At 37.4% G+C, this 20,486-nt stretch overlaps 1 protein-coding gene across 1 annotated transcript in view; it reads left to right on the plus strand.

The window, feature by feature from the left end:
- Positions 1 to 19,019, plus strand: part of LOC149828488 (putative mitochondrial-processing peptidase subunit beta, mitochondrial) — a 124,220-nt gene extending 105,201 nt beyond the window's left edge. Inside the window, exons 8-10 of the mRNA XM_090017064.1 lie at positions 10,646 to 10,711; positions 18,253 to 18,360; positions 18,577 to 19,019. Of these exons, the coding sequence (XP_089873190.1) occupies positions 10,646 to 10,711; positions 18,253 to 18,360; positions 18,577 to 18,660 (258 nt within the window). The 3' untranslated portion in view covers positions 18,661 to 19,019. The remainder of the gene's footprint in view (positions 1 to 10,645; positions 10,712 to 18,252; positions 18,361 to 18,576) is intronic.
- The last annotated feature ends 1,467 nt before the right edge of the window (positions 19,020 to 20,486 follow it).

The raw sequence follows: 20,486 nt of genomic DNA on the forward strand, positions 1-20,486 counted from the left end.
ACGCAGTTAAGGTGTACCTACCTCAAATCATTAGATCTTATGAATACTCTTCCTGAAATTCGTCTCCATCGATCAACCTCTTCCTACTAGCTGTACAACCAATGAAGATGCAACCACACCCTAGGCGTCAATGGGAAATTTTTCTCAGAGGGGCATGAGGGAGGAAGAAGAGAGAGAAAAAATCGTGTGGGAGAGAGAAGCGAGAAAAAAAAATCGTGTGTGAGAGAGAAGGAAAGAGCTTTCCTCTAAATAGCCTTCCTCAAGAGGTCCCATAACCAAATAAGAAAACCTAGCTAATTAGGACTCCTAAACAATTTAGGCAACTTAGCTAATTAGGATTCTTAATTTATTAAGAAAACGATTTATACAACTTAGCTAATTAAGACTCCTAATCTATTAAAGAAACAATTTATGACTAATAAGCTAAGTAGGAGAGAAAGGAAAGTCGGGACATCCTTCCTTGGATTGGACTTTGACTTGGCTTGAGTCCTTGGACTCTTATTCCAAGTGGATCTACATCCAATGGGCATCCCACCCCATGGGTCCTAATTATAATATCCAAAGTCCACTTCAGGATCCAGATACTAAAATTGCAATTATTCAAATCCAAACAAGAATAAAAACATGAATTTCATTTTTATTTCTTAAAAAAATTATCGTAAAGTCTCAGGTGTTATAGGGACTCTGGTGGGAGGCCCCCCTAGAGTCCTCTCTAGGGTGAGAATTGTGTATTTTTATCCTTTTGCCCTCTTGTAAATTTATGAATAGATATACTCTGCTTAGTTTATTTTTAATGAAGTTTGTTCAGAGATTTTTCTAAGCTTCTTTCTTGGTTCATATTCTTGTTTTTTGAGGGAACATGTTTCTCCCTCACCTCTCTTCCACACCTGTCATCAACCCAGAGGGAATGCTTTTTCTTCCTCCTTTGTCGGCGACCGCCCATTCACCTCACGCCTCCCTGTATAGCCGACCAGCTCGTCGAAAGCCGTAGAACCATCCTCCGTAGGAGTTCGGGCTCTAACACATAGTAAACCTGTTATATCACAAAAACTGCCCATGAATTAAAAACAATTGAATAAACAAACTACACAACTCCCAATATCAACAAAAGCTAACTAATTTAAACATAATCTAAAATCTTAAAAATATTAAAATAACATCCAAGTGCTCATAGTTCATGTCATATCTGAAGTGTTGATAGTTTATGAAAAGCTAATAACATTACATTTAATGTCTTGTTTGCTAAGCTCCTATCACTAAACTATAAAGATCCTAGAACTAAACTACAAAGGCCAAGAATTAGGACAATAAGTCCTTATTGTTGCATCCAACTGTCGCTCCGCCGCATCATATTTCTAGTGTCTATTTTGAGTCGCAAAATCAATGGCCGTGGAGGTGGATCATCATCATCATCCTCAAAATTTTGGATAATTTATGGCAGTCATTCTTCTTTGCACTGTTGCAATCTTCTTCTTTCAACTTCAAGTTCGGCAATGACCTCAGCAAGAAAGGTGGCTAGAATATTTGGAGAACGAGATGCAAATTCCTTGCAATATGCAATTTAAATCTACGCAATCTACCTCTAATAGTAGCATCACAAAACAAACATCACAACAAGTTTCGATTATTATTAACACTTCAGCAGTATCGCTGTGGCGGATCATCTTGATGTTCTTGGTGTGCCATCGATAAATCTAAAATAAGAGATAACCAATTAACCTCCAATAAAATATACATATCATGTATATTCATTGTCACATTCACATACAAATTCAACATCACATTCGTATGCATAAACACACCAATTTAAAGAAAAAAGCAGCAAAAGCACATAGCTTGAGCAAATAAAAAAGTAAAGTCCAATAAAATAGTCAACACATGTTCAAGGAGTCAAAGACTCCAATACTTAGTCAACATATATCCCAAAATATGATAAAAAAAGAAAAAAGCTAGTCATGAGAATGAGATGATAATGATGCAAGTCCATCATCATCAGAATCATCTTAATCATCTTAATCATCAACATATTGGTCCTTTTCATTTTCCAAAACTAGCTTCTTCTTCTTCGTCAGCCTTCACTACCTTCTTCCCTTTCCCTTCTAGGAAATCCATGCTCTTCTTCCCTTTTCCCTTCATGGTACGAGTACTTGGCCCCACTTTATCCCTTGATGCTCTAGTTGCCAAATCAACATGGTGCATGTGAGAGGAATCACTATGAGATTTCGATCTCGTATGTGTGGTTCAGCCTACAAGAGCCTGCACAGGAAAGTAGAGAGAGAGAGAGAGAGAGAGAGAGAGAGAGATGCAAAATCGGTTGGGGCGGCACTCTGCATGCTCGACCTCCAAACCCTAACATTTATAAAATACAAGGAGTATACAACGAGCCTTGTAATATCAGAGATATTACAAGGATGCCATTAATATAGTTGTATAGAGCATGTGTTTCATTTAACATGCCATGCGTATGGATCTGGATCCAGATCCATACACAAACTATATTTTAACACCCTCCCTCAAGTTGTACGTGATTTTGGAGCATGTACAACTTGCTCTTCAATAGCCAAAATTGACGTCCTGTTAACCCCTTGGTAAACAGGTCTGCCACTTGATCTTCTGTTCGAACATGACGTAGTTCTATCTCCTTCATCTCGACTTTCTGCCGTATGAAATGTTGATCAATCTCAATGTGCTTCGTTCTGCTATGCTGGATAGGATTACATGCAATGTTTATTGCGCTTTGATTGTCACATAGAAGAAATGATCGAATAATTGTCTCCCCAAGATCACTCAATAAGTGTCTAATCTATGTGGCTTCTGCCGTGCCTGTAGCCATCGATCTGAATTCAGCCTCTGTACTCGATCGTGCCACTGCCTTTTGTTTTCTGCTGCTCCAGGACACTAAATTGTGTCCAATATATACACAATATCCAGAGACAGATCGTCTCTCATCTGGATCCCCTGCCCAATCTGCGTCTGTATAAGTGATGAGTTCATGTCCTCTATGCAAATTATCGTTCTTGCGATAAACAAGTCTGTCTCTTATAGTTCCTTTTAAATAGTGTAGAATGCGCTTCACAGCTTTCATATGACCCTCCGTTGGAGCATGCATAAACTGGGATACCTGATTGACAACATAAACTATATCAGGTCTGGTAAAAGTCAAGTATTGTAACATCCCCACGAGACTTCTATACGTTGTAGGGTTGACACAAAGATGCCTATCTTCAGAGCTCAACCTTTGATGTAATACACTAGGAGTACTGACTTGTTTCCAATTCGTCATCTCGGCTCTTTTCAGAAGGTCAAGAGTGTATTTTTGTTGCATGAGTGTCAATGTGTCTTGTTGTCTGTCAACTTCCACACCAAGAAAGTACCTCAACTCCCCTAAATCTTTCATCTTGAAAGTTTTCATTAAAAACTGCTTCACGTCTTGCACATGATTATCTGAACTCCCAGTGATCACAATGTCATCAACATATATAAGAAGTATAACAATGTATGCCTTTTGGTAAATAAAGAGTGAGTGATCCAGAGGGCATCTTCTAAAACCATAACTCTGAATTTGCATAGAGAAACTTTCAAACCAGGAACAGGAGGCCTATTTTAGCCCATACAGAGATTTCCTTAGTTTGCACACCCACGCAGTAGGATCCTTCTCGTCATAACCAGGAGGTTGCTCCATATACACTTCTTCCTTTAAAGTTTCATGTAAAAATGCATTTTTAACATCCATCTTGCTAAGGCTCCAACCTCGATCGACTGCTAGGGATATGATGACACGAATAGTACCCATTTTGACTACCGGACTAAAAGTTTCATCGTAGTCTTCACCATATTGTTGTGTGAATCCTCGAGCAACAAGTCGTGCCTTATATCTGTCAATGCTTCATTCAGGCTTATACTTTATTTTATAAACCCATTTTGAGCCAACTACATTCTTTTCTTCTGGTCGAGGGACTATTTCCCAAGTCTGGCATTCATGAAGAGCTTTCATTTCTTCATTCATAGCTTCTGTCCAATGACACGATTGAAGAGATTGATTGAAACAAGTGGGTTCATCCTGTTTTGTGAGCTGAGACATAAACAACTGGAAATCAAGGGAGAAGGTCTCATAACTCACCCATCGTTGAATAGGATGCTTAATGCGTGATGACCTTTGAGCCGGATCATTGGTGATGCTTTCCACATTCCTCGGCTCTGTATTTTTGTCCCGTCTAGTGTATATCTGCCCAGAGAAGCGTTCTACTGGGGGTGGTTCAACTGGAGACTCAACTGAAGATAATTCAACATGCATATGTGAGTCATTCAACTCCCTACTCAAGCCGAAGGAAGGACAATTTGTCTGTCTGACATGTTTCTCCTGTATTAGCAAAAAGATCTGCGCTCATCCATGGATCATATACTTCTAATTCTCGAGATGGCAACGCTGCAGAGTCATTGACCTGAAAATTTCGTTCGTCGAAAACAACATTTCTGGAGGTCCTAATACGTTTTGTAGTAGGATCATAACATCGATAACCTTTGTACTCATCTGCATACCCAACAAATATGCACTTGACAGCCTTGTCCTGAAACTTATTTCACAGAGATGAATCAACATGTACATAGCATACACAACCAAAAACACACAGCTCATCGTAAGAGGGTTGTTGCTCGAATAAAGTATAATAGGGAGATTTCCGATCCAAAAGTGTCATAGGAAGACGATTTATGATATGAGCAGATGTGTGAAAAACTTCTGTCCAGAGACTAACGGGCACATTGCTATCATGTAACATGCTCATCACGCTCTCTACAATATGCCTGTGTTTCCTCTCCGCAACCCCATTTTGTTGAGGAGTATGAGGGCAAGAAACCAGTCGACTTATTCCTTTATCCCGAAGAAAGGCAATAAACTCGTTCGATGAATACTCTCCTCCACCATCACATTGTAAATGCACAATATCACAAGCAAACTTTGTTTTGATCATCGAATGGAATTCCCGAAATATTTGAAAAACTTCATGCTTGTGTTTTAAGAAATATATCCAAGTATAACGGGAATAAGAATCAATAAAGATAACATAGTAACAGCTGCCAGAAAGAGAATGAATAGGTGCGGGTCCCCAAACATCAGAACAAATAATCTCAAATGGCTTTGAAGCTCTTTTATTTATAATATGAAAAGGAAGAACATGACTTTTGCAGAGTTCGCATGAAGAACATTTATTATTATTATCAAAAAATGAACATAAACTAGACTCTGAAAGGAGACCATCAGATACAAGGTTTTCAACGAAACCCCGACTACAATGTCCCAAACGACTATGCCAAGTATCTGACTTATTACAATGAGATGAATTAAAAACTTCCAATGAAGGGAAAAACAAAGACTCTGAAGGTGAAGACACTGAAGAATCCTTGGACGACTTCAACTGGAGAACTAGGACTGAAGACGAAGACACTGAAGGAATCTCCTTGAAGACGTACATGTTTCCTTGTCGCTCCCCCTTAGCGAACGTCTCCTTCGTTCGTAGATCCTTAACATAAACAGAAGAGGGAGTAAATTCGACGGAAGAATTCATATCATCAACAAGTTTTGCTACAGAAACAATGTTCTTTTTAATATTAGGAGCAAGGACATTAGACAAGTGAAGTGAGGACTTTGACATAGGGATATGTGCACTGCCAGTATGACTAATGGAGTGATAAGTTTCATCTCTCGTAACTATACTACCTTTTTCAAAATAAGACAATAAGTGAGATAACTTACCCGCATTACCCGTAACATGTGTGGCGGCACTTGAATCAACATACCATTCGCCTTGTTCATTTTGCTTGATCGTCATCTGTGACAATGCTGATAACAAAAGTTGTTGCATATCTGTGGATGACCTTTTTGTGTCTACAGTAGTAGCTGATTTATTATCAATTTTGTTTATTTTTCCTCTATTTTGTAGATTAAACCAACAATCAGCTTTCACATGTCCTCTTTTGTTACATAAGAAACAAGTGGGCACTCTCCTCTGATTCCCTGTATTAAAAACCCCTGAAATATTAGGTGTAGGCAAGATACCACGTCCTCCCTGCCCAAAACGTCCGCGGCCTCTGCCTCCTTGATGCCCTCCATTCCCTCGTCCAAAACTTATAGAAGTGTCCATGGCCAAAACTGAATGAGGACGAGCAGATTCATTTCCTTCTGCCCTTTGTTTCATAATCATCTCATGCTGGAGAAGTTTCGCTTGAAGGTCGTCAAAAGTGGGCAACTACGGAAGACATGATAAAGCTGTGGTAAGCATGTCAAAATCAGGACCCAATACATTGAGAAGTTGTTGAACTTTATCTTTATCTGCAATAGCACTTCCAATAACCGCCAATTGATCAGTAATACTCTTCAAGCGGCCTATGTATTCCATGACTGTCATGGATCCTTTCTTCAAACTTTGAAATTCATTTTTTAAGTACATAACTCGGGCTTCTGATATCTGAGAATATGTCTGAGACAGCTTACTCCACAGATCCGCCGCAGTGCAATCATCTGAAAGAGTAACCAACACTTCTTGAGAGAGTGTTGACGTAATATAAGCAACCAAAGACTGATCCCGCTTCCTCCAAGCTGTATACTCTGGATTCTTAATAGAAATGGTAATTGTGTCACCCTTCTCATCCTTGGTTTCCTGCATGAGAAGGCGTGGTGGTATAGGAACTAAACCATCCAGATGTTCATCGAGATCCTGACTACGTATAACAGGAAGGATTTGCCTCTTCCAAGTCAAAAAATTAGAATGAGTAAGTTTTTCTGTAACGAGCTGACTCAAGAAATTTGCAGAGGGACCGGATGACGATGAGTAATCCATATCAATGGGACAATGAATAAACAACCAAAACGAATGGAAAGAAACAAACAGGTTTGAGATCACTTAATCAATAAGTAATTTTTCTTTTTCTTTTTTTCAGTTCAGAATCGAGATTGTAAACAGTTACAATATGCCTGTAGGCGTTGCACAGGGGACACTAAAATAGCAATAAAGAAAAATTTCTGGAATCAAAGAATTTCTGGAATCAAGGAATGAATGAAACTGACAGACGTTAAAAGTTCTGGAAATCAAAGAATGAATAAAAAAAATTTTCTGGAATCAAAGACGTTAAAGAGTGGAAATCAAAGAGATTGTTATCACGTTAAAGAGTGAAATTTCTGGAAATAGAAAGAATGAGTAGCAGACGAAGGGAAAAAGAAATGAGTAGCAGACGTTAAAGAGATTGTGATCACGTTAAAATTTTTGAAAATCAAGAACTAGCATAATAGAAAAAGATGGTGACTACAACCAAAAATTGAATCAAACATGCTACGATCAGTCGTTTATGGCTGCAGTCAGAGAGGAGAATGAAAATGGGAAAAGGGGAAAATGAAAAAGGGAAAAGATTGGGAGAGGAAGACAAGCTAAAACCTGTGATCTCGCTGAACACAATCCTAATAGTATTCGATCTCGTATGTGTGGTTCAGCCTGCAAGAGCCTGCACAGGAAAGTAGAGAGAGAGAGAGAAAGAGAGAGATGCAGAATCGGCTGGGGCGGCACTCTGCATGCTTGACCTCCAAACCCTAACATTTATAAAATACAAGGAGTATACAACGAGCCCTGTAATATCAGAGATATTACAAGGATGCCATTAATGAAGATGAATTTAGCATGTGTGTTTCATTTAATATGCCAAGCGTATGGATCTGGATCCAGATCCATACGCATGATATATTTTAACAATCACCACTGTCATAGACCATATCATCATCACTTGGCCATTCATCCTTTTCATCTACTTCTCTAAGTATATTGCGTCATTGTCTCCTTTGCTTATTCTTTCTCCATATCTTTGCCTCAATTTTTATTATATTGCATAAACACTAAATTATTCAACTTTTTGTAACAATTTGTTCCTCTCTTTGGTATGTATCTGCACAAAAATTCTTCAACTTAATATATATATATATATATATAATACTATAAGAATGAATAGTATTAAGAAGATCGACAAAAGTAATTTGAACATTTTGATTACCTATCAAAAGTACTCCAATTAAGCTCAAAACTAGAATCTGGACAAGTGAGGCCAAGAACTCGAATAACAACGTTTTTCAGCTGTGAACACCCTATGCTATAATCCCTCTGGGCTTTTCCTCGCTTCAGCGAGGGTTCCTCGTCATAACAAAAAAGCACTCCACCATTTGCCTACGTAAAATAAAAAGCATGAAATTGATAAGTAATTAAAATAAATCAAAAGTTTTATATACTGTATACAAAATATAATGCTAAATTACATGGTAAATAATTCTTCCTCTTTCGTTTTGCCATCTCAGGTCAAAAGGTCCAACAACATTGCTATAACTGCGTAATTGATTATGGATAGCAATTCAATCTTCAATGTTTGGATTCTTTGGAATAATATGATCAATGCATTTGTACAATCCACCTTTAATTTCACCATTTGCCTCAATATTCTCGCCTCAATATTCTCATACTTGTAATATATTGTTGGATTTAAGTATAATGCAGCTGCATGCAATGGCTGATTCAATTGTAACTCCCATCTTCTATCCACTATCTTCTAGATAGGACATGTGTGTCTTTATGTTTCAAGTTTTCCTATTAAGTAGTAAAAGCCACAAATTAATTCGTAAAAATAAAATCAATGGAAGCAATTATTCAATAAATCCAATAGAACTTATAAATTATAATATACCTTTATCTGCTCTTTTGCATGGTCCATCTTCTCATATATGTATCTCATGACTGGCTTTTCATTGGTATTAACCAAGCGAAATACATCAACTAAAGGACTCGTTATTCTGCAAACATGACTTACACTCTCCCAAAATTTAGTTTGTAAGATTAGTCTTTGACACCTCCTTTCACCAATAGTATCTTCAATCTTACTCTTGAGCCACTCTCTTCCTCAAGAACCATAGATCTTAGCTCCTTTTTTGATTTACGTAAGATTTGAAAAGTAAAAATCTAATGGCAAAATGGGTCACTACTGGTTATAAAGCTCATTTTTCATATATGTTCTCATCAAATACAATGATTGTCCATGAGCATATATAAATATCACCAATTCTTTGCTTTTTTAAAAGCAACTTTTATTTTAAGCAATTCTCCTTTGTCCTCCAACATCAAATCAATGCAATGCGCAATGCCGGAGTCCAATAAAATGAACTCATTCATCAATATTTTACCTACCTTCATATAATTCAAGGCATTGTCTGTGATCGCTTGAACTACATTTTTTGGACTCACCTCCTTCCTCATACACCAATTTATATAGTAAGTTTGCATCTCTTACATGCTTAGGTGCATCCATCGACCTCAAAAACATCTTCCCTAAAGGACAATAAACAAGAAAGGTGATCAATGCCCTTTCTTCTGTATTGGTCCGCCCATCTGGCATTATGGAGCACCCATATTTGGCCTAATGTTGCTTGTACGATGTCAAGAATTCATTTGTTATGGCTACATCCTTCTCCAATAATGGCTCTCTTAGCTCATGATGCGATAATGCATCCATTTGAAGGCCAAACTACCCGATCACCTCGATCATAGTTTGAGAACTGGGCAATCTTACAACATTGAATGGTATGCCAGCTTGATAAAACCACCTACTAATGTACTCGCATACACATTCCCTTTTTTCCTTATATCGTTTTTCTATAGTCATTTGCTTTGTCCATATGACCCCTGATGATTGCTTCTTCTTTTTTCTCTAAATCATCTTAGAAATACACTAGTCCTTTATGATGTGGTCTCATCCTAAAACCACTTCACTGGCTACCACTACTACTTCTGATCCTCCACTTGAAAGTGTATTAGCTAATCTTCCCTCGTATATCATGATTCTTTTGTTCTTTTCATTCATCGGTGTTACTTGGCCACATGTTTAACATTGACCCCTATGCTAAATAGATGTTGGATTCTAAATATCCTACCAGAATATGTTCCCAAGCAAAAACCATGTCACAAAATTTAAATCATTCTTGTTTTTGCAAAACACCCACTCCCATGTCAGGTCTTTTGATTTCTTCTTAAACCTCATGTTCTCTGTCACTGCGTCCAAGTTGCACAACTGAGACTAGGGCTGGACAATAGGCGGGATGGGCCAACCCAACCCGTTTAGTGGACGAGCTTGATCAGGCTGTTGACGGACCTTGACCAATCGAGCCGGGCCTGGGTCTAATACAAAGCCCATGGCCTGTGATGCGGACCTGATTGATGAAGATCCAGATCCAAATTCCCTGCTCCAAATGCTAGAGCTTGTGGGGCCCACCCATGGGGCGCCATCTCCTAATTACAGCAACGAAGACCAATTGGGGCTCATGCAAGGGATTCCCCATTCTAATTATGGGGTTGAAGACCAAGTGGGACCCACCTGTGGGGTGCCCCCTCCAGAAATAGACCAAGGAAGCTCAGTGGGACCCACCTCCTTGGTGTCCCAACCAGTTTTAAAGCTCCAGGAAAGTCGTGTAGACCCTCTTAAGTGCCTCTCTAAAGAAGACAAATGGGAATCATGGCTCATGATTGTTTTTCACAGCCTTCTTGGTATTAATAATTCTTGTCTTAGGTTGGTCAGAAATTCTATTCTTTTGAATGATATCATGTTTCTTCTCTCTGTCATGCAGTTGAAGTCAGCCCTTCTGCTCCATATTGATGGAACAAGTGTTGTTGCAGAAAACAATGGACGGCAGGTGAGTGATTATATCAGTTCCATCTAATAATGCTTAGAAATGTTTTCCAGAAGTTTCTAAAGGTCTAGATACTGCAACTTGGCAGAGGCAACTCTGCAGATATCAAAATGTGGAGTCAATGTGGTTTATTTATGTGAGAGGAGGTGCTGAGCCATGATCCTTGTAACTTTTACTTTAATATCATAAAATTATTTAAATCATGAGAAAGCAAAAGCTTTAGAAATTTATGCTACCATCTTACAAGGAATTAATTTATTACGTGGAAGTTTTTGAGAATTAAACCAAACTTAAGCAGAAAGGGATGTTATAAATGTGCCTTGCTGACATATGCAACATCACCATCAACTTGTAGTCATGACAAAAGGTATCACTTTGCATGCATATACATTATGAGATGTAATGACTGAAATGAATACTAAAAAAGACCAAGGATTCAAAAGGATCTGTTAGGGAATTTGCTTAATAGGGTTCATTTAGCTTTTTTGCTTTCATTGTTTCTTTTTTTTTCTTTTGAGAAGTATTCATTATGTTCTTATGGTATCCCCATGAGTAGGTGATCTGAGCAAGTTATTGTCTTGGCTAATGTTAATTTTGGTGTTGGTGAACTCAGCCTAGTTGCTTATGGTTATAATTGACTTTTTCCCAACTGGATGGTTCCCAGTTCTCTGCCTTAAGTAGTTTATTTTTCAATACTTTCACATATTTTACATGATGGCTTTGTTATAAAGTGGTATTTGTTAAAGTGATAATTGTCAAGATTCTTAACTATGTGAATAATACTCTGATTGTTATCAAGCAATAGCATGAAGAAGAAGAGAGAACAAGTGGAGACGCTTAAAGGAAACTTCATTAGTCTTGAAATGAAAAGCAACAACCAGAAATAGGGGACGTCTCCTCTATGCACTACAAGACAAAAACGATTGACTCTACACTCTACCACTAACTAAGGCTTACATATAAAAATATCCCTGAAAAGAACGAAATGTACACATAAATACAAAGAGGGGGCAGCAACACTAAATGTAATATACCTTCGATACATAAGTCTCAAGACTCTCAACACTCCCCCTCAAACTTGAGAGATGCAAGAGTAATCATCCCAAATTTGGAAAGAAATGTGCTAAAGTGCAAAGGAGCAAGGCTCTTGGTGAATGCATTCACAATATGATTCTTAGTGCGCACATGCTCAAGAGAGAACATCTTGATAGAGCCTCCTTTTAAAGTGACAATCTATCTCAATATTTTAGTTCTTTCGTGAAATTCTAGATTCTTTGCAATATATGACACTCAAATTGTCACAATATAAGGAGGTCCAACCATCAATAGGAACTCTCAACTTTCCAATAACCATCATGTCTAAATAATCTCAGTTGTAACCTGAGTCATTGCTCTGTATTCTGCTTCAGCTGTATATAAGGCAACTCTTTGTTGTTTCTTATTTTACCATGAAATTAGGGACCTCCCCAGGAAAATTGAAAAATCAATAGTAGAGAGACGATCCCTAGTAGAGCTTCCAAAATCAACATCACAAAAGGCTCTTATTATCTACGGAAGAAGATGAAAAGAACATCCCATAGTGCATGGTGTCCCTCACATGTCCAATAATCCGAAGTACCACATCAAGATGACTTGTCCTAGGAGATCTTATAAACTAACTGACTACATGAACACCATAAATGATATCTCATCTAGATATAGTAAAATATATTGGGCTCCTGACTAACTGCCAGTATACCATTAGATCGTCTAGTTCCACTTCATCTGAAGCTCTTAGCTTAACATTAACTTTCATAGGAGAACTAACCCTTTTTTAATCATATGTTAATCTTGCCTTCACAACCAAATCAGTTGCATACTTATGTTGGGAGAGGAAAAGTCCTCTCTTTGAGAATGCGATCTCTAAGCCAAGAAAGTATTTCAGATTTCCTAGATCCTTCATCTTAAAGATATTAGCTAACTTCTTTTTGGTATCATCTACCTTTTGAAAATCATCTCCTGTAATGATCATATCATCAACATATAGGAGTAATATGCATTTCCCTTGGGAGGAAGATGATACAAACAAATCTAGATCATGATAACTCTGCTTGAAACCAAGAGATCTAACATCAGAATTAAAAATTTTGAGCTAGGCTCGAGGAGCCTATTTGAGCTAATACAAGGCCCTCTTCAACTTGCACACTATACCCTCTGAATTTGACGAACAAAATTTTAGGACCTCCAGAAATGTTGTTTTTGACGAACAAAAATTTCAGGTCAATGACTCTGCAGCGTTGCCATCTTGAGAATTAGAAGTATATGATCCATGGATGAGCGCAAATCTTTTTGCTAATACAGGAGAAACATGTCAGACAAATTGTCCTTCCTTCGGCTTGAGTAGGGAGTTGAATGACTCATAGATGCATGTTGAATTATCTCCAGTTGAGTCTCCAGTTGAGCCACCCCCAGTAGAACGCTTCTCTGGGCAGATATACACTAGACGGGTCAAAAATACAAAGCCAAGGAATGTGGAAAGCATCGCCAATGATCCGGCTCAAAGGCCGTCACGCATTAAGCATCCTATTCAACGATAGGTGAGTTATGAGACCTTCTCCCTTGATTTTCAGTTGTTTATGTCTCAGCTCACAAAACAGGATGAACCACTTGTTTTAATCAAGCTCTTCAATCCCGTCATTGGACTGAAGCTATGAATGAAGAAATAGAAGCTCTTCATGAATGCCAGACTTGGAAAATAGTCCCTCGGTCAGTAGGAAAGAATGCAATTGGCTCAAAATGGGTTTATAAAACAAAGTATAAGCCTGAAGGAAGCATTGACAGATATAAGGCACGACTTGTTGCTCGAGGATTCACACAACAATATGGTGAAGACTACGACAGTTGAAACAGGCGTCCCGTTCCTGGTTTGAAAGTTTCTCTATGCAAATTCAGAGTTATGGTTTTAGAAGATGCTCTTTGGATCACTCACTCTTTATTTACCAAAAGGCAGATATTGTTATACTTCTTATATATGTTGATGACATTGTGATCACTGGGAGTTCAGATAATCATGTGCAAGACGTGAAGCAGTTTTTAATGAAAACTTTCAAGATGAAAGATTTAGGGGAGTTGAGGTACTTTCTTGGTGTGGAAGTTGACAGACAACAAGACACATTGACACTCATGCAACAAAAATACACTCTTGACCTTCTGGAAAGAGCCGGGATGACGAATTGCAAACCAGTCAGTACTCTTAGTGTATTACATCAAAGGCTGAGCTCTGAAGATGGTCATCTTTGTGTCAACCCTACAACGTATAGAAGTCTCGTGGGGATGTTACAGTACTTGACCTTTACCAGACCTGATATAGTTTATGCTGTCAATCAGGTATCCCAGTTTATGTATGCTCCAACGGAGGGTCATATGGAAGCTGTGAAGCGCATTCTACGCTATTTAAAAGGAACTATAGGAGACGAACTTGTTTATCACAAGAACGATAATCTGCATAGAGGACATGAACTCATCACTTATACAGACGCAGATTGGGCAGAGGATCCAGATGAGAGACGATCTGTCTCTGGATATTGTGTATATATTGGACACAATTTAGTGTCCTGGAGCAGCAGAAAACAAAAGGCAGTGGCACGATCGAGTACAGAGGCTGAATACAGATCGATGGTTGCAGGCACGACAGAAGCCACATGGATTAGACACTTATTGAGTGATCTTAGGGAGACAATTATTCGATTATTTCTTCTATGTGACAATCAAAGCGCAATAAACATTGCATGTAATCCTATCCAGCATAGCAGAATGAAGCACAATGAGATTGATCAACATTTCATATGGCAGAAAGTCGAGATGAAGGAGATAGAACTACGTCATGTTCGAACAGAAGATCAAGTGGCAGACCTGTTTACCAAGGGGTTAACAGGACGTCAATTTTGGTTATTGAAGAGCAAGTTGTACATGCTCCAAAATCACGTACAACTTGAGGGAGGGTGTTAAAATATAGTTTGCGTATGGATCTGGATCCAGATCCATACGCATGGCATGTTAAATGAAACACATGCTCTATACAACTTCATTAATGGCATCCTTGTAATATCTCTGATATTACAAGGCTCGTTGTATACCTGTTTTATTTTATAAAGGTTAGGGTTTGGAGGTCGAGCCTAAGTGTGCCGCCCCAGCTGATTGTGCATCTCCTCTCTCTCTCTCTCTCTACTTTCCTGTGCAGGCTGAACCACACATACAAAATCTAATATTCTCATCCATAGTTAATTCCTCAATAATGTCAACAATAGAGGAATTTTTTCCTCTATGTACAAGGGCCGATTTAGTGTTTTCAAATTCTGGCCTCAAACCATTTACAAATTGGTAAAAGTGTTCTATATCAAGTTGTTTTTTGCGAAGCTCGATATCTTCGGAACAATGCCACTTTGGCTCAAGAAAAGTTAACTCTTCCCAAAGTTCAAACAACTCATTATAGTATTCTCTAATACTTTTGTCACTTTGGGTTATAGTTCGCACATTGTCTTATAGATTGCACACATGTGCAATATCTTTAGGGAATATATATTTTTTAAGGTATTCCCAAGCTTTATTGGCATGCTCAAACTTTACAAGACTAGAGCATTTCTTGATATCTATGCTATTAATTTGTCAAGACATGATCTTGGCATGCCCCATCCTTCATTTTTTCTATTTTCTCTCATATGTGGCTAATGCCTTAGTCTTCTCTCCTTCCATGAGAGGTACCTTTTTCTCATTTTCTATTTTTGTGAGGATTAGTTTTGGTTCTGAATTGGAACCATCGACTAACCCCCACAACCTCTTTCCCCAAATATGGTGCTTCATAATTAAAACCCACATTACATAATTGGTATCATTTAGTTTTATGGACCTAATAATGACTTTCTCATTGTCATCCATTCTTACAAGGGTGAGAGAGAAAGAAGATGAAAAAGAAAAATAAAAGAGGGAAGAAGAAAAAAAAATGAGAAAAAAGAGAGAACAAGAGCACAATTACGGTTCCACGATCTTTGAGTAGAGTCAACGATCTCTTTGAGCCAACAAACCACTCCTTTCTTCAACTATGTAAACACAAGAATACTTGAATCACCGAAAAAGAGAAGCGGCAACTTTTTGTTTCAATGGCACGGAAGTCAAGGCAGCAACTTTCCAAGATCCAAGAGCTAGCTAGCTTTGATACTATGTAATGAAATGGAGTCCTTCAACAAAAGCACAAATGCTCACAACAAGTGTCTATTAAAGACACATTAACCACAACTCACAAAAGGGCACAAATGAGAAGGCTCAAGAGTAAAATAATAATCTTTATTTAATTCACATAAAATGCTTAAAAAACATTAATACAATGAGAGGGGAATCACCCTTATTTATATACAAGAGAGGGGGGAAGAAATGGGCCTTGAAGAGGCTCAAATAGAGTCGTTGGCGCTAGTCCAATGGCTCTTAAACTAGTCAACGACAAAATGTTGACTAGTTTGAGTCTAGTTCAAAATGAACTAAACAAACTAAAGGAGAAAAAATAAAAGAAAAGAAAAGGAAAAATATATAAATATACATGTATTATATATATATATATATATAATACATGTATATACATTGGTGTGTACACATATATATATATATATATATATATATATATATATATATATATATATATATATATATATATATACACACACACTTTTTAACATAACCATACCAGGGAGTGACCACTACACCTGAAGGGAGAAGTTCAGTTGGCCATAAGTGGATGTATACTCTCAAATTTATAACTGATAGATCGATAAAAAGATATAAAGCATGATTAATTGCAAAAGGCTCGGTCAGTCATATGGTATTGATTATCATAAGACTTTTGCTCATATTTTCAAACTAGCATTTATAAGAATTCTCATCTGTTTAGCGGCATACAAAGGGTGAGCCCTACATCAGTTGGATGTGAAAATGCCTTTATATATGGGAATCTAATGTGTGTATGGGACATTTCCATCAGAATTTATTTTCATGAGTTGAAAACAAGGTATACCAATTAAACAAAGCCATATATGGGATTAAGCAATCCCTTGGTGCATGGTTTGAAAGCTTCAACATGGCAATAATTTAGATTGGCTATAAAACAAGTGTGATCATATACTATTTCTGCGAGGGGGTTTAAATTATCTATATTAATTTATATTGATGATGGTAGATGATAAGGAAGAGATGTCCATGTTAAAGAAGCGTCTATGTGAAGTCTTTGATATCAAGGACTTTGAGCCTCTATTATTTTCTGGGTATCGAAGTATTAAAGTCAAGGAAAGGTATTCTTCTGTCCCAGTGAAAATGTGCACTGGACTTATTAAGTGAAGTATAGTAGGATGCAAAAGTGTAGATACTCCTATTTGAGCAAAATCAGAAGTGGGATCCAACAGACGACAAATTTGAAGATATTGGGAGGTATTAGCATTTGTTGGGGAAACTTATTTATCTCTCGATCACTTGACCTAAAAATTAAATATGTAACGGGTGTGGTGATTCTTTATGCATTCCCCTACTATTTCACACATGGGTACTATATATTGTATTTTAAGATATTTGAAGCAAAACTCAGGAAAAGGAATTTTATACTCTAGCTATGATCATTTTGATATAGAGATATATGTTGATGCAAATTGATTAAGATCTTTACCTTTTGGTATTGTGCTTTGGTGGGTGAGAATTTAGCATCTTAGAAGAGTGAAAAACAGACAATTGTGGCCGGATTGAGTTCTGAGGCTGAGTCTAGAGCTATGGTTCAAGAGATGTGTGAGAATCTGGTTGAAACCTTTGCTCTCAAAATTGAAGATAGAAATAAAGACTCGCATCTCCTTATATTGTGACAATCAGACAGCTGTGTAAATAGCCTCTGATTTAGTTTATCATGAAAGGACCAAACATATTTATAAAGAAAAAGATAGAAGATAAAATGTTTTATATTCATCTTGTTCGCACTCATCTTCAACTGGCTGACATCCTTACCAAAGCTATAAGTAGATTCAGATCTCAAAAGATGGTTTGCAAGTTGGGTTTGCTTGATATTTTTCCCCAACTTGTGGGGGGCGTAATGAGTGAGTTTTGTCATATTAAGTGTGAGTGGAGTTTTTTTTTTCTTTTTTACCCTGCTTATACATATTTATCATTTGTTTAGGGTATAAGGGTATTTTGATCCATAATATTATTTGTACTGGTGCATCTCATATTAGTGTTATGAATGAGAATGGGGGCTCGATAAGAAATTTCATCTCATTTGCCTACATCATCTCTCTCTATGTCTTCTTCTTATCACTTGATTTGTTAATCAGAAATTTCAGTACAGACAATTAATTGTCTTTTTGAATTTTGGTTTTTAATATCATGAAAATACTTTTGGATTTTGTCAGATTGCTTTAAAAGTTATTATTTGAAAAAAACATGGCAGTGAGACGCTTGTGAAACCTGCTATTTATTCTGTTCTTTTTGTTTTGTCATTTGAGTACTTGGTGACCATGTGCAGTAATAACTATTGGGTGCAGATGCTGACTTATGGGAGGTCACTCCCATTCTTGGAACTTTTCTCAAGAGTCGATGCTGTGGATGTAGGTACTGTCAAACAGACAGCGATGCAGTTAATTGTCGATAAGGTCTGATTCTTTTGGATCTTTCATCTTTACTATTGAAGTCTAGAAGGTAATCGTATCAGCAAATCAACGACTCCCAATAGATGAATGGCATGGGCCTAACTGTGCCGTGACAAGTTTAAGGATGATCCTTTGTCCTTTGGAGCCTAATTTTCTTTCATCAATTCTGTCTTTTATCAATGCTTCATCCCTCTCATTTGTGCCAATTGTGGTGTTTAGGATATTGCCATTGCGGGTATTGGCCCAATTCATCAGCTGCCAGATCATAGTTGGTTTCGCTCTCAAACATGTTACATGAAGTAGTTGAGAAAAAATTGAAGCCCCACAAAAGTGAAGATGCACGATACTGATATAGAGAGTTTTGGTTGTCCTGATGGTTTCCATTGATCACATGGTTTAACATCAAGAATCATATTTGTGTACCAACCTTGGAGATGTCCCCAAGTTTTGTGCAATCCTGCCCTTGTATCTCCTGCTAAAATTTTCATATTTATGCACATTTAAACTACCAGGACACGTAAAAGAAATCGTTATCTCAAGGGATAGATATATGTTTCTAATGTTTATGTAGTTCTATCTCCAAAAGTTATCACCGAAGTGGCCTCTTACTGATGAATAATTGTGAACCAAGTTAATCCCAATTCATTGTGCCTTTTCATTTTATTATTTGGATGTTTGCAAAACTCATGCCTCAAAAATTGGGAGCTTACTCAAATTACTTTGTTCTGCTGGTTCATTTTTTTGATGAGAAGCTGCTGGGGGATAGGCCTCCCATTTTATTACAATAATACAATCGATCTCCCGTAGGAGCACATTCCAAAAATTGCGTTTTAGAACCAGTATGCCTGCATATCACAATCAACGGTAGCATACAAACCCTTTAAGCATAATACAAAAAATATTAACCTTAACCCTTGGATCTGGACCTAAGGTCCATACAACAAATAGCTGCCTTGCCCGTAGTCTTCTTTGATCCAGTAGGCCACCATTTTTCTACTGAACCCCTTTTAGAGGGCGTTTGCCATCCAGACACATCCGAAGGTGCTTGTCCAGAATCTGTGGGTTTCTCCCCTAGTCATGAGTATTGTTGCCTCATTACATAAGGGATATGGCGGTCCCTGTGGAAACAGCATTTTCCCTGCGTTTCAAATGGAGGACAACACTTGTGAGGAGACTGCTTTGTCCTTGCTCGGGTTTGTCTAATCAAACGTGTTTCTAGGAAATCAAAATCAATCAACAACCTCCTCACCTGCTTGCAAGTCCTGTTGTTCAGACTCAAGAATAGAAACATTCTTATTAGAGAAAATGGCGGTACTGTATGCCAAAAATGATGCATTTTTTGAAATGCCTTAACAATTTTTGAAATCTGTTCTAAGTTTAAATTCTTAAATTTTTGCTTGTAAAATGACTTTTTTACTTTTTCTACAAGCAAATTTCTTTCAGATATGGGAGTTTTTTTTCAAATATCCAAATATGTGATTTTTCTCTTATATATGTGAATTTTGCGATTTTTTTTTAAATATGCAAATTTTTTTTCTCAAATACGAGAATATGTGAATTTGTTCTTAAATACGTGAATGTTCTCTTAAAGGATTTAGTGGCACTTTATGAGCGTCCCAAAAGGCTTTAATGGCATTTTACGAGCATCGTTAAAGGTTTTTATATTTTTAGCAACACTTTTGCAAATATTAGCAATGAGGCCCTTTGCCTGACATGTTATGACATTCACAAATATAGTGTGACATTCACGGTCATGATTTGCAAAGGTCCCCAAAAGGTGTGAAATCTTTTTACTAAAATTGCATAAGGGGTATAAGCAGGAGGACGTTCACAAATGTGTGAGGACATTCACATGTGAAGGTCAGGACATTCGCAAAGGCTTGCTAAAATTGGTTTCAAAATTGTGAAGTAAAATGAGTGCCACGATCAGATATGATCGAGACAGATACACCATGCAAACAAACCACGTCCTTTGTATAAAGATATGCAAAACTCTCAAGGATTTGCATAACTTGAATAGGTAAGAAATGTGTTGATTTGGTCAATCTATCCGCGATTACTCAGATGACATTGTGCTAAATTATAGTTTTGTTCTGTATGTTCAAATTATAAATCTGATCCAAACAGCC

This window comes from Nuphar pumila, chromosome 9, assembly GCF_984573655.1.
Source record: "Nuphar pumila chromosome 9, dmNupPumi1.hap1.1, whole genome shotgun sequence".
NCBI classification, from domain to species: Eukaryota; Viridiplantae; Streptophyta; class Magnoliopsida; order Nymphaeales; family Nymphaeaceae; genus Nuphar; species Nuphar pumila.